Genomic DNA, 13,267 nt, shown 5'->3' with positions numbered 1-13,267 from the left:
AAACATCAGTCATTGCATCGAATTGATCTGAGTTCTTTACGCGAGACAATACCTGGTAATCTTCCGATCCTGACTTGACGCATGGGGATGCCCTCAACCTGCATCTCGTTTATCGGACCTCATACATAACTGCCATCATGACCACATTCTGCCAGAGTGGACCCACTAGCCGTTTGGCGGGATGGTCCGATATCGTTGTCCATATCGTTTTCCGTAGGCAGAGGAGTCAGGTTTTCACTGACATCGTCTACTACTTTCAGGAGGCATGCTTTGCGCGATACTAGCAGCAAGTAAAAAGTAAAGAGAGCCGGAAGGTAGAAATTGCTATGCTCTTCGGCGAAATTGGGAGCGTTTCCATTTCGAAAGAGCGTAAGTCTGCCACCTGTGCCTATCGTTGTCCACAGTTAGCACAGGTTTGTTGATAACCGAAAGTTCAGGTAAAGCCACCTTTCTATGCATACGACGGGGCATTAACTACTTGGTGTACCACCTGTAAAACATACTACATGAATAAAAAACTGGCTCACCAACCGAAAGACCTGAAATATCTGGAACCACGGACCCCAGTTAGACCCATCGCGCCCCCCACACTCCATGGTCTCGCTGTCGACATCCACTACCAACGATGTAGCATCACTAGCAAAGTTTGGAAAGTGCATTTTGAGGATTTTGCAACTGCCTCAAAATGCAGGGCCCCAACTTGGTAGGCCCGATGGTGAGTTTCAGACCGGAAGTCTTCCAGTCGCGCAAAGTCGTAATCGTCTCTTGGCGGCTTGACGTAGCGGTACTCGCTGTCACATCCCGGAAGTTCACGACGAGAATGATTTGTTTGAGTGCGCATTCGTAGCCTGAAATCAGCCGCGCCATTTCTAACCTCGTCATGAAAAGTGGGTTGAGATCCTCAGGCGAGAACGTGAATCCTGGAGCACGGTTGCTACCCAGATCGCTGGCGCAGAGGGCGATCCAGATGCCGTAGCTCTTGGAGCCGATGAGGTAGACCACGTCTTGCTGAAAATCGATGGGTAATGTCGTGGGCAGTTCGTCACGACGGTGACTGCTTAGGTTTTGTAATCGGGCTCTGATCTCTGCCGGGATATCGGGTCCGTAGGTGGCAAGATCCGAAAGGTCAATATGTGGCGCAATATTATCGAAAATGTGATCTAGCATCCTTTTTGGGTTAACTTGCGGAGTATAGACATGAAATTGGCCGTGCTGGTGACCTGGTAGTTCTTGACGAAGACATGACATGCCTCCTGGTTGACCGACATGCCAAGCAAGTCGACGTGGTCTGAGCGGACGGTTAGTATCTACATCCAACTAGATGTGGCGGATCTAACCACGGCCGTCGATATTGATGACGTGTATATGCCTGAGACGGAGATATTCCTCCCATATCTTTAGCCGCAGTTCGGGGGCAGATCTCGGAAGTGCTCAAAGCAGCCTACCCCCCCTTAATGGTCCTCGTGATGGAGCCAGTTCCTTAGATATGGTGCGATGTTACCGCAATGACAATCGCGATGTACAGCGATGTCCAGCCTGTCAAGGGAGCCACCGAATTGGGGATATTCATGTTGATATCCGGGCAAATTCGGCATCCGGTTTGTCTGCCACTTATTGAAGAGTCCATGAGAGAAGGTCGCTGCCAGAAGGCATTATGCTCATAATCGCATCGAATTTGTGTGACACCAAAAGTGGAACTCCTGTAGCTCCACGAGCTCTGGCTGGAAAAGTCGAGTGGTGCATGTTTAACAAATACCCGATGTTATCCGATCTGTAGCTCTAGTGCATGGGGACTCACCGACTGCTAGTATCTGCCATGTTTTCTAATTTACTTATGTAATGTCAAAAGTTGATGGCGCGGATAAGTATAATATGAGATTGAAAGTAAGTTGGAGCAATGATGAGAATGAGGGTTCAAATAAAATCCTTACATCTCAATTCATGGTATGACGGTGGTAGTAACAACAATTACCAATCCTGGCATGCCCTTGAAAGTCATCCTCAGAAGCCAACTCACCCAGATAAAAAGAAAATACCTATACAAGTCATGCCTTCCAACGATCAAGTCAGGCCCAGCCAGACGACAACATGAGCGACAACAACCATGACAATTGAAGCATAAACCATTGCAGAAGGTTTGGCTGCTGCATCAATGAGAATTCGGTTGATGAGCCTATTGCCGAGCGGATTAATACTCTGCTCAAACTCTCGTGGAGTCTCCGCAGTCCAGTTGGCATCGAGTTGGCCAAGCTTTGCCTGCGTGCCCTCGAAGGCAATGTACAAAACGTCGTGGAAGCCATGGGCATAATCGAAGTTGCCATCGCCGTAGCAAAGAGTCCCGACGCTCACAGCTGCACTGCCGACGCGGTTGTCCGAGTTGTAGTCACCCCAGAAGCCGTAGATCTACACTTGATGTGAGGAAAGAGGTTTCAAGAATGCTGCGACACAGCGCGGATCATAGTTGTTGAACTTACCAGCTGACTGTTGCACACAATGGCAATCAGACTCAATGGCACAATTCCATAATCTTGAGGCTCGAAGGCAGGTTGGCCTGAAAAGCTACCTTTGTTGCCGAAGACAACGTAAGGATGGACGTATGGGTTCAAGTCGGCCAAGTTGGGGTGCTCTTCGCGGACCAGATCCCTGAAAGCAGTTGGTCCATCGGTTTCGGGCTCAAATCCATCGGCACAGGCTCCCGTGTCCGCGACGCCTCCAGGAACTCCAGCGCAAGTGAGGTCCATGTTGGCAAGAAGACCCTCTCGGCCGCTGATATATACAATATGCCAGTCGTCGTGGTACTCGCCGCAGTAGGACCATGCTGATTTACCGTCAGTGGCAAGAGGTGGAGGAATAGGGCTCATGGAATCGCACTCTTAGGAGAGCTCAGATAGCTGGAGTATCCCGAGGCTAGTGGACGGTGGCATTCAATCTGGCTCCTGACTCTGTCATAGAAATGCTGCACGTTGGGTGGAATGTCTCTGGCAGAGGCGAAGGCAATTAACCAGGCCATGGTGGCGCCAAAGGAAAATTGTTGTTGCATGATGCTGGCAACGTTGCAACAAGCGGAGTTGAGCAAATGCTTAGTATGAGCTGCAATATGAGAATATGACAACCATGAAAGCCAAGGATGATAGCAAAACCGACAATGGTTTCAGTGGAAGTAGATTTCCAAACGTTCGAGATACTTGAAAGCGGAATTGTCGAGGTTGGTCGTTTGAGGTTGGTCGCCACGTGGTGCAAGCTGCCGCAGCGACCATGGCTTGAATGGCATCGCACTTTCCTGCGCCAGAATAGTTCAATAAAGCATTAACTTATTAGTAAGAGCTTGATTTTCAGAGCAGGTTTCGCGGGAGCTGCAAGAAGCATTGTTCCTGCCACGTCGGCGCATTGCTTGTAGCAGCCACCAAACAATTCGGCTTGATAATCTGTGTCCTCCCATATGTTTCCTCAAGCTAGCAATTGTTCGCTTCGAAGGCGTCAAGTTCTGCCAGGAGCTCCTCTTTCAGTTTCTCGTCGGCCCAACTCATCTCAACACTATTGCGTGCAAGCTTGACCATATCCGACTTGTCCATTTCGCAGTAGTGGTACACCTTCTCCATGGCACCGTCAACCCAAATATTATGCATGTACGTCGGGTCGTCGCTGTTGATGCAGAATTTGACGCCTTCATCCCACAGCTTTCTGATTTTCGGGAACAGCACTTCTGTCTTCTGCCTGCGATGGTATGCATGAGGGCACAGCGTCAATCCAATACCGCGGTCCTTCAAACCCGCAATCAGCTCAGGCCGATCAACGGCGTTCAGCCCATGATCAATTCGCTGTGCCCCCTTTCCGCCGCAGACGCTGAAAATGGCCTCGTGCACATGGTCAGCAGCATCTTTTTGGTCGACGTCGCAGTGCATCGTGACGTACAGCCCGTCCCTCTGCGCCATCTCGTACCCAGTCTCGAACAGCAGCGGCGGCCGGTCATACTCATTCGACGCAAGTCCCACGGCATGGAAGAGCCCCTTGCCTCCTTCCATCTTGGCCCACGGTCTGGCCGCTTTGTACGCCGCGATTCCCTCTTCCACCGGTTCGTCGCGGATAAAGCACATGATCCAGTTGCTTTGTACGCCAAACTTCGCAGCGCCCTCTCGCTGGGCTCGCATGTACCCGTTCAGCACAGTTGCCGCTGGGATGCCGCGAGGGAGGTACGCTTGCAGATCGAAGAAGGGCTCGACATAGCGGACGTTCATGTCTTTCGCCTTCTGGAGGTATTCCATGCCTAATTCATAAAAGTCTTCCTCTTTGCAAAGTACTTGGGTGCCTGCGAAGTAGGTTTCCAGAAATGTGGGTGCGCCATTGTCGCCGTTCACCTCTTTGCGATGGTTGTACAACACATTGTACGATTCCAGCAACGCCTCATATGTGAGATAGGGGAGGGGCACGTTGTTGCGATGGGCTAGTTTCCATCGTAGGGATGGAGTGAGGGTGCCTTCGATGTGGACGTGCAATTCGACCTTTGGCAAAGCGGCAACGAATGAGGATATTTCCAGGCCGTTCATGATGAAATGATCCGAGACAGCCACGTCAAGTTCAAAAGTCACATAAGAATTCACCGACTGAAGCGTTGCAAAAACTCAAGTGAAGATGCAGCTGGATGTTGCCAAGACGGTTATCTCCAGTTGCCTAGGATCAAAACCATCGCAAAATAATGACCACACGGTGTTGTGAGAATAGGGAGATCGGAAGGAAGTCTGATATCCCGGGCCTTGGGAGTACAGGGTCCCTTGGCGGCGTTATCCATTCGAAGCCCTAGCACAAGCCGTAGCGGTGGTAATCGGGAACCCCCGACGCCTATCGCTCCCAATGTTTGACGGTTCTAGGGATTTCTCGCATCAAGTTGCCCGCTTTTAGAGCTCTCGGAGCGAGCTTGACGGAGTTTAGTATTCAAACACACGACAACATTCCAGAACCCGAAACAACCTCCATGTCGTACGGCTCATTGCCGTTCTGGCAAAATTTCTGTAACGGTTACAATCGTCGCCAAGAGCCGAGTTTGCAAAAGGACTACGTCTATTTCACGCTACTCCATGGCCATGCTCTAGGTCCCTCAGTCGCTAAGCCGTACCTGGAACCGGAGCCCACCGAATGGCGGGGGCCACACCCCGACAATCTGGAATTCCGACAACCTTCTCGCCGACTGATTTGCGAGAGATATCGGTCACGGCGAGGAACGTTGCAATCACCCTTGGCTCCATTATTATCAAGTTCCGCACCCACCTCCATGCTCATGAAGACGGGCTCATGGGCTCGAGGTGCGACTCGCATATATGATGAGCGCTCCAGCCTTTTGGATTCAAGTGAACGGCTTCACGTCGTTACCGAACCAGTCTCGGAACCATCCCCCATAATGGCAACCCCAGAACTCGGGCCGCAGCCCAGCACGCCCGCGCCCGCGCCAGAAATACATCAGAGCATTAACGATGCTATGGCCCGTCGCATTGTGCGCAAGATCGATTGGCGCATCATTCCCCTCCTATTTACCACGTACCTATTCAACTTTATGGACAAAACCATCCTGTCGTCGGCTGCCGTATTCGGCCTGAAAAACGACAATCATCTTGTAGGTCAGCAGTACTCGTGGGTCTCGAGCGTTTTCTACTTCGGCTACTTCTTTTGGACGTATCCGACGACACTTCTCATTGCTCGCGTTCCCGTCGGCAAGTACATCGCCATCAACACCTTCTTCTGGGGTGCCGTCGTCGCCCTGACGGCCGCGTGCTCGAGTTACGGCGGTCTGATCACCGTGCGTTTCCTGCTCGGGGTCGCTGAAGCCACCATTACTCCGGCGTTAATGTTCATCACATCCACTTGGTACACCCGCGACGAAGTGCCCGTCCGCACTGGCATCTGGTTCGCAGGCAACTCCATCGGCGGCATCGTCTCGTCGCTACTAGCCTACGGCCTAGGTCATATTGCCGAGACAGACAAAGTGGGCCCGTGGCGCGCTATGTTCATTCTCCTCGGCGGAGCCACCTTCATCTGGGGTTTTGTGATTTTCTTCCTCCTGCCCGACAGCATATCCAAGGCCAAGTTCCTCACCCCCGAGGAGCGCCAGTGGGCCGGCGATCGCGTTGTTATCGCCGGAACGGGCAGCACGGATAAGACGGTCTGGAAATGGGATCAGATGCTCGAATGCCTCTCTGACCCTAAGACCTGGCTTATTTGGTCCATCACCATCCTCTGCCAGATCCCCAACGGCGGCACCCAGAACTTCGCCAACCTCGTCATCGTCTCCTTCGGTTTCACCTCGCTGCAGTCAACTCTCATCAACATCCCCTACTCCCTCATCACCGCCGGTTTCATCTTCGGCACAGGCTGGCTGGCCGGTCGCTTCAGGTCGCTCAACTGCATCCTTGCAGCTTGCATCGTGATCCCGCCCGTCGTCGGCAGCGCTCTGATCGGCAAGCGCGGCAGCATCCCCCACGGCGCATCGTTATTCGGCTACTTCTGTCTGTCGACGGGACCTGCGGCTCTGCCTCTAATCCTGTCTCTCGTCCAGACCAACTTCCGTGGCGTCACCAAGAAGATGACCATGACGGCCATGGTCTTCATCGCCTACTGCGCGGGAAACATTGCTGGGCCGCAGCTGTTCAAGGCGTCTGAGGCCCCGCTTTATGGCACCGCGTTCCAGGCTATTATGATTTGTTATGCTCTTGTAATATGTTTGGCGCTTGTGTTGAGGTTCTATTTGCAGTTTATGAATACGAGACGGGTCAAAGAGGAGGGGGTTGACGGGAGCGCGGGAACTTCGGGCGCAGTGGGCGGTGGGAAAGTGCTGGATATTACTGATGGGCGGCCTGTGATGGAGGTGGTGAACGAAGTTCAGCTCAGGCCAGAGGATTATGAAGATGTGACGGATTGGAAGACTTTTGGATTTAGGTATCGGTTGTAAGGGACTGTGGTGTGGGTATGTTGTCATCATGCTTCATGGTTGATAACTGAGGTACTGTTACGAAACACGATTTAATAATTTATTATGACATGATCTTGTACTCTATTCCTCGATGTTTCACGTTCAGACGGCTTAATGGAGGTTAGTTATCAAGAAGGTTCCTGCACCCCCTTTCGTGAATATCGAAGTAAATATACCAATGTAAAGGTTTCATCCGTGGAAACTCCGCTCCTACCACGTGAAAATTCCATCCTATGTGGCCTGAAGTAGTTCAATGCTGAGGGTAGTATCATCACTCTACCCCAGGGAAAAGATTGGGCGGCGAGACAATCGCACATGGAAGGATACCAGCATATCCTCAGATTGTCTGCACGTGCCCGCAACAGACGTTTAGCGGCAACAATACCTGGTCTACCGAACAGGATGGGCACATGCGGTAAATCTATCACATTCACTCTGCCACATTCACAGTTTGAAATTCAAAGAGCCCATTGATATATAGAGGAGGAGGTGGCGACAGTTTCTAAGTCTTCCAATCCGTCACATCTTCATTGCCGGTTGGAGGGCGCATGGGCTACGTGTCAGCGGTGGGCAGTGAGGCACGGGATGGAGTTCGCCCCTGACAAGAGTGAGCTAATGCACTTTACTAGGGCCCGAGAGCCCTTGCCGCAAAGTATTCGCCTTGGGGACGCCACAGTGTCGCCGGTAGTCTCAGCGAGGTTCCTAGGAGTCTGGTTCGACCGCAAACTGACGTGGCACGCCCATGTTGAGCGTGTTAAAACAAAAATGGCAACTCAAAAGCTAGCCCTGACAAAGCTAGTCAATATGTCGTGGGGCTGCGATCTTATACGGGCGAGGCTGTTATATACGGTGGTTATCCGTAGCGCGATCGCCTTTGGGGCGACTGCGTGGCATACTATAAGTGAGGAACCGGCAGGGCCAGCTAAGAGCCTGATGGGGATACAGAACGAGTGCCTCCGGGTAGTCTGTGGCGCCCACAAAGCGACGCCGGTTCGCCACCTGGAAGCAGAAGCAGCAATCCCGCCACTAGACCTCTATCTTAGTGCCCGGGCTGCTAAGTTTGAAGAACGGCTACGACTTAGCGGGAAGAGAAATCTGCTCCGCAGCGCGAGCGCTAAAGCGTCACATATACTCCGGCAGGATAGGCCGGCGAAGAGGAAGCAGGCGTCGCAGCTACTCCGACCGGCAGGGTACACTATGGAGAAGGAGGCCCGGGGCTCCGAGTGGATGAGTGAGGAAAAGGAGGTCCCGGCTGCCCTCCTCGGCCACTGGAGGAAGAGATGGCTCACCGGAGCAGAGCATCACGATCGCCAGCGACGCGCTATCGCTGAGGAACCGGAGGGCCCTTCGATGCAGATACCGAAAGGGGGCAAGTATTTCGGCCTGAACCGACTGGAGGCGTCTACGCTGTGCCAGATCAGGACGGAAAAAATAGGACTAGCAGCCTTCTTATTCAAGACAGGGGCTTTTGGCGTGTACTCGCCGCTATGCCGCTGTGGCGATGCCCCTGAGACGGCAGAGCACGTAATCCTCTTTTGCGGGCTGTTGGAAGGACCGAGGGAACGATTACGGGCCGCTATCGCACCACGGCCACTATACTCTCGCAGAGACCTTGCAACGGCAACAGGAGAACCAGTAGTTAGTGGGACTATTGTAAGGTGGCTGCTAGGGACGGGTCGGACAGCTTCAAGGCCCAGATAGCATCGATCTTCTCAGGGGGGACTTTGTTGGTAGGTTGAGAACCAACGTAGTATGGTAGTGAACGCAACGCAGTCGCCAATAGGGCGAACCGACGACGCAGCGTATGTATTTAGTCCAGCCATTAGGGCACGGTTTGACATACGGGAGTACTGGTAGAGGTACCGGGGGCTTCGAGCCTACGGCGTATTTAATAATAACAATAATATATAGAGGATTAAAACTGCGCCCCTCTGTTGTGTCAAGTCGAGCGTTCATGAGCAAAAGGAGTTGCTGTCGCAACAGAAGTAGTATTGCGACATGATAAGCCATAAACTGGAAAGTAGTCTAATTAGCATTAATATACAAGAACCCATTTGAGACCTATCGAACATGTGAATCATTACAGAGCTTGTACTATAAAACCATGGCCCAATGTCCCACAACCTGACCTAAAAATCACTGCAACTCAACAGCCGACGCCCGTTTGGCTGGAGTGCTAGGCATTTCCAGCGGCGACGTGGATATATCTGGCAGCTCCATCAGCGAGTTTGGTACTGGGGGGTAGTATGAATGCGTCTGCTGCTCTGAGGAACCGTACGTTTTCATCTCATCGGGTTCAGACGACGGTGCGTCGTTGGTTGTTTTGGTCCGTCGCGCTCTCCGAAATAGGACGAACCCCACTACCAATACCAGAACTATTCCTGCGCAGGCGCCGATTACAATGCCCGCTATAGTCCCACCTGACAGTCCTGCATGGTATGTTGTCAGTCGCAAATTAGTCCGCCTCTTCGTGACCACTAACGCGAAGGGGAAAAAAGGGAAGAGAATAAAATGGAATCGTACCTGCATTCACACCGCTGCTCGCAATACCCGTCTCAGTAGCGACCACAGTCGACCCCTGTCCCGGACTTGTCGCAGTTGTCCCCGTAATGCTCTCAGCTTCGGCATCCATCCCTGTCGCCGTCCCCTCCTCTCTCCTCACATTGCCGCAATATCCATCAAACGCCCCCACCGCCGCGCCCACATCCGGCCCCGTAGTAGGTTTGCCACAACGACTCGCCACACAAGCACTCAGGAAACTACTCGCCTTTGTCGCCAAACCCGTACTGCACAAACAGCCATTAACCCAAGGCTCGCCACAGCCCATATTCGGCATCAGATCGTCGGTGACTTGGTTCGGATGCCAGAGACACAACTGTACACAGGACGGTTGATCGAGGTAGGCGGAATGGCGGACAAGGGAGGCCACGGTGGGGATGGGGAAGCCGGCTGAGGCGCAGTAGGTGTTGTAGAGGGAGAGAGCTCGGGAAAGGGCCGGCGCGGGGGAGGTGGCGACAGTTTCTTTGCATTGGGTGGCGATGCAGGTAGAAAGGAAGCTAGAGGCAAGGTTGGCATTGCTGGAGCGGCAGAAGCAGGTGTTGAGGTATGGGGATGTGCAGCCTAGTGCTGGCTGTTGGGAAAGGAGTTTAGTGATGGTTTTTTTGGCTTATAGGATTTGCAGTGTGAGTGATGACTATACCAGAAAGTCGCCTGTAGCTTCACCTGAGCCAAGACATTGCTTGACGCAGTCGCGTTGCGAATTATACTGCGTATCGGCGGTGATGGTAACCGTATTCGCTGCTTGTATAGTCGGCACCAGCAGTGCTACGCCCCAGAAGGTGGCGACGACGTACATAATGGATTCTGACCGAGAAAGATGTAGGTGCGGAATATTGCAGAAATTCCAAGTCAAACCCCTCCTTCTTTGTCTTGGGAAAGTTGAAAGAAAGAAAAGGGGCTAACGTCATGGCATTCTGGTCGGATAATGACCCATTGTTTGAAGACTAACCACTAAATATAGATACGCCCAACCTCGGTTTTAGATTAACTCATTACAAAATTCTGCCTTGGAGAAATCATGGCTCTGGTGTAGTAGATCTTTAGGTTTACTAGTACGCCACTATTTCTCTCATCAATCACCCTTGCCTAGCGAAAAGCGCGTCAAAAGACGGACAGAATAAACGGCGGACTAAGTAGAGGGCGTAATAATGTGGGATAGCACGGCATTCTAGTGTAGTAGACATTGTATAATTTCATAATACCACCCAAATGCGCCCCTTGCTTTGCTTTGTAGTGCCCCTGGCTCAAAACCTTTCTCATGTCGGATCAATTCTAATAGAAATGCTTCTGGCTGAAGTCGAAGAAGTAGGATGTAAATGCCATCAATTCTATTTGAGATTGGTATACGCGGGACTTATAGGGCCATCTGCCAACCGACAAGTTTCGCTTGTTGTACGTCCTTGCCGTACCTATATACCCACAATTCTCATAGTATGTCTAGCTAGCGGCTGCGAGCCTCCTAGATATGGATAATTCCCACCAATTTCAAGCCCATTCAACCCCAATTTCACTAGCCCTCCGTATTTTCTCGCTGTAAAACCAGAATACCACCGGCAGTGAGAAACAAAACTCAATTCATATCAATCCCAGCATGCTGTTTCTGTATCCATAACCTAATTACTCGTATAAACGAGGCGCGAAGACGGGAAAGCTAACCCCAGCGTATACAATAGGATACCTGTGGCAGCGTTAACCGACGACCCTTGCTCGTCGATTTATCGATCTGGCAGGTGTACAACGTCTGGGTAACAGCCACGCTTCTGAATGAGCAAATGGTGACCCGATATCGATTGCTGGCCAGACGACAGTATACTTTACAGCCCAGTGTTAGGGGATGACTCCAACCGGCTTCAAGACGATACTAGCCATGAGATACGGTACCCTGAACTCGGGTTTGCTCTTGCCGTTGTTGTGTTTATCACTAGGACGTATATGATGAGGCCACCGACTTGGGCTACTTGTCAGACCTTATAACTACCAAAAATACCTCATTATACAACGAGTGGGTCCCTCGTCTTTTGACGGTCAATTTGGTCCAACACTACTGTGGTTGCGGTAATGGTGATAGGGATATAGTGGAGGGCGCTGATAGTCCGGTTTATTGACCGTACCTGTCACTACACAGTGTGGCATATGTTACTAGCGGACCTGTACAAATAGCGAAGCTGAGAGCCGAGATGAAAGCAATCAACTGCACCACTGGATGAGTATGTAGGAAGCGGTTAGGGTGTCAAACACCGACAGTGAGACGCAAAAGGAAGTTCTGCCAGAATGCCACGTGAGCAGTTCCGCGGTCGCCATACGCTGGCCTTTGGTATTTCGGCGACGTAACACTGGAGTGTAAATATCTCGAATTTACAAAGCGCCTATAGTAGTGGTGACGCAGTTGACGATGCTCATGATTCAGATGACCCAAGGTCACTCCACAAGCTGCAGGAAAATACTGCCCACAACTGGGCCGAGAGCTGAACTACGAGACAGGAACAGCGAAGTGATGGCGGAAGCCTTGCTACAATCTCGTTTCCGTGCATATCTGCTATCGCTGATCCAGTGAGTTGAAAGCACGATCTCGCCAGTGTGTTCTGCGTTGAAGATGTGGCATAGTATGGCAGAAGTGCTTTACCGTAACTCCTGCACAAGCCCCCAGATCCGTCATCAATCTGCTCACAACCAACAAGACCTTCGAGTTTCCAATAGGACTGACAGCGTTCCAGGGAATGTACCAAGTGTTCCAGATTGTGCAGTCGGACGAGATGATTTTGATAATCCCGTCGTCTAGTTCACAGGCTTGAAGCCGGGGGTTGGAGACTTGATGTGATTGACTGTGAGATTTCGTTGGGCAAGATAGCCAGTAATGGTGATCGTTGCCGGGCGAAGGGGAGACTTGGTGTATCCTTGGTGATAATGGCGCCCTCGATGTCCGCACTATGTCGAAAGTAGACTCAGTCAGGATTGCATTACATCTGAGGGTTAGGACGGGGAATACTTACAAGCGAATCTTGTTCAGTGTGTTGAGCGATGTGCTTTGCTGGTCCCCATTCATGTTTAGAATGTGCTCCATGCCAACGATGTGTGTGCGCCAGACCGAGTAATCCTCCAGCCAGATCTGGAAAAAAAACACGTTAGCCAATCCTTATGAGATCAACGGGGCTACTTACTGCCGCTATTGCTACTGAAGGATACAAAGTCGATACCTGTTTCGAAAACAAAGATATATCCCAGGACTTGTAGTCCCACTCACTGGCGGCAATTTCATGAAGTATCATATCAACGGCGAACTCGCTCTTGGCCGGCAAGGCAAGTGCCTGGTTAATAGTCCGAAAAGCACGGCTCTGGACTCCCTTTTCCCCTGTTGCAGGACTTCGATGATAGTAGCGAGTACTATGCTCGGCTCCAAAGCAATTGGGTGTGCTGTCGCCCAGTTGATCATGTGCGGCAACTTGAATGGATTGTGGGTGAGAACGCCGGACTTGTCGAAGGGGTAGCTGATCTCACAGCACCAAACGAGGGACATGAGGAAATATTTGTGGCTGTTATCGGAAATATGGAATGGTATGGGACAACGAGACAGAGCCAATGTGGCCTGTTGGACAACCTCCGGACTTATTCCACCGATTCCTAATAACGATGATATATCAGCCGGCTTTGAACCTTCGACCTCTTCGTTTATAAAAGGGCAAGCCTCCGATGGCCGACGATCAGTTGTCGCCGATCTTGTATTCTCCGATGTGGGCGTGTTGGTTGCTTTGT

The 13,267-nt window shown here is 51.5% G+C and overlaps 6 protein-coding genes across 6 annotated transcripts; 1 reads left to right on the top strand and 5 right to left on the bottom strand.

Annotated features, from left to right (window-relative positions):
- Positions 1-444: 444 nt before the first annotated feature.
- BCR38DRAFT_50063 (uncharacterized protein) lies at positions 445-1,702 on the bottom strand. Its single transcript, XM_040864822.1, has 2 exons — positions 1,341-1,702; positions 445-1,288 (listed from the first exon to the last, which is right to left on the bottom strand). Exons 1-2 carry the CDS (start codon positions 1,391-1,393, stop codon positions 637-639), a joined length of 705 nt encoding a protein of 234 aa, XP_040713207.1. The 5' UTR covers positions 1,394-1,702; the 3' UTR covers positions 445-636.
- A 359-nt stretch (positions 1,703-2,061) lies between these two features.
- On the bottom strand, positions 2,062-3,010 carry BCR38DRAFT_349608 (family 75 glycoside hydrolase; the record flags this gene model as incomplete). The annotated part of the gene is made up of 3 exons (XM_040856504.1): positions 2,062-2,403; positions 2,475-2,818; positions 2,872-3,010. 3 exons carry the CDS (start codon positions 3,008-3,010, stop codon positions 2,062-2,064), a joined length of 825 nt encoding a protein of 274 aa, XP_040713206.1.
- Positions 3,011-3,452: 442 nt separating this feature from the next.
- BCR38DRAFT_459905 (putative adenosine deaminase) lies at positions 3,453-4,544 on the bottom strand (the record flags this gene model as incomplete). Its single annotated transcript, XM_040862345.1, has 1 exon — positions 3,453-4,544. The coding sequence occupies one exon, from the start codon at positions 4,542-4,544 to the stop codon at positions 3,453-3,455; it is 1,092 nt and encodes a 363-aa protein (XP_040713205.1).
- A 232-nt stretch (positions 4,545-4,776) lies between these two features.
- On the top strand, positions 4,777-7,135 carry BCR38DRAFT_443101 (major facilitator superfamily domain-containing protein). The gene has a single exon (XM_040860855.1). It carries the CDS (start codon positions 4,970-4,972, stop codon positions 6,935-6,937), a length of 1,968 nt encoding a protein of 655 aa, XP_040713204.1. The 5' UTR covers positions 4,777-4,969; the 3' UTR covers positions 6,938-7,135.
- A 1,959-nt stretch (positions 7,136-9,094) lies between these two features.
- Positions 9,095-10,313, bottom strand: BCR38DRAFT_412078 (uncharacterized protein; the record flags this gene model as incomplete). Its single annotated transcript, XM_040858644.1, has 3 exons — positions 9,095-9,387; positions 9,482-10,088; positions 10,158-10,313. 3 exons carry the CDS (start codon positions 10,311-10,313, stop codon positions 9,095-9,097), a joined length of 1,056 nt encoding a protein of 351 aa, XP_040713203.1.
- Positions 10,314-12,297: 1,984 nt separating this feature from the next.
- Positions 12,298-13,031, bottom strand: BCR38DRAFT_488034 (uncharacterized protein; the record flags this gene model as incomplete). Its single annotated transcript, XM_040864223.1, has 4 exons — positions 12,298-12,442; positions 12,508-12,623; positions 12,676-12,822; positions 12,900-13,031. The coding sequence occupies 4 exons, from the start codon at positions 13,029-13,031 to the stop codon at positions 12,298-12,300; spliced, it is 540 nt and encodes a 179-aa protein (XP_040713202.1).
- Between the last annotated feature and the right edge of the window lie 236 nt (positions 13,032-13,267).

This window comes from Pseudomassariella vexata, assembly GCF_002105095.1.
Source record: "Pseudomassariella vexata strain CBS 129021 chromosome Unknown BCR38scaffold_11, whole genome shotgun sequence".
Classification (NCBI taxonomy): Eukaryota; Fungi; Ascomycota; class Sordariomycetes; order Amphisphaeriales; family Pseudomassariaceae; genus Pseudomassariella; species Pseudomassariella vexata.
This window is presented reverse-complemented; position numbering and strand designations above follow the sequence as displayed.

Excerpts from the sequence above, each read along its gene's own strand:
- BCR38DRAFT_50063 (XM_040864822.1), bottom strand. The coding sequence starts at position 1,393 with ATGGGAGGAATATCTCCGTCTCAGGCATATACACGTCATCAATATCGA. Across the intron at positions 1,289-1,340 it reads CGTCATCAATATCGACGGCC|ACCACGTCGACTTGCTTGGC; the intron begins GTGGTTAGATCC and ends CCGTCCGCTCAG.
- BCR38DRAFT_443101 (XM_040860855.1), top strand. The coding sequence starts at position 4,970 with ATGTCGTACGGCTCATTGCCGTTCTGGCAAAATTTCTGTAACGGTTAC.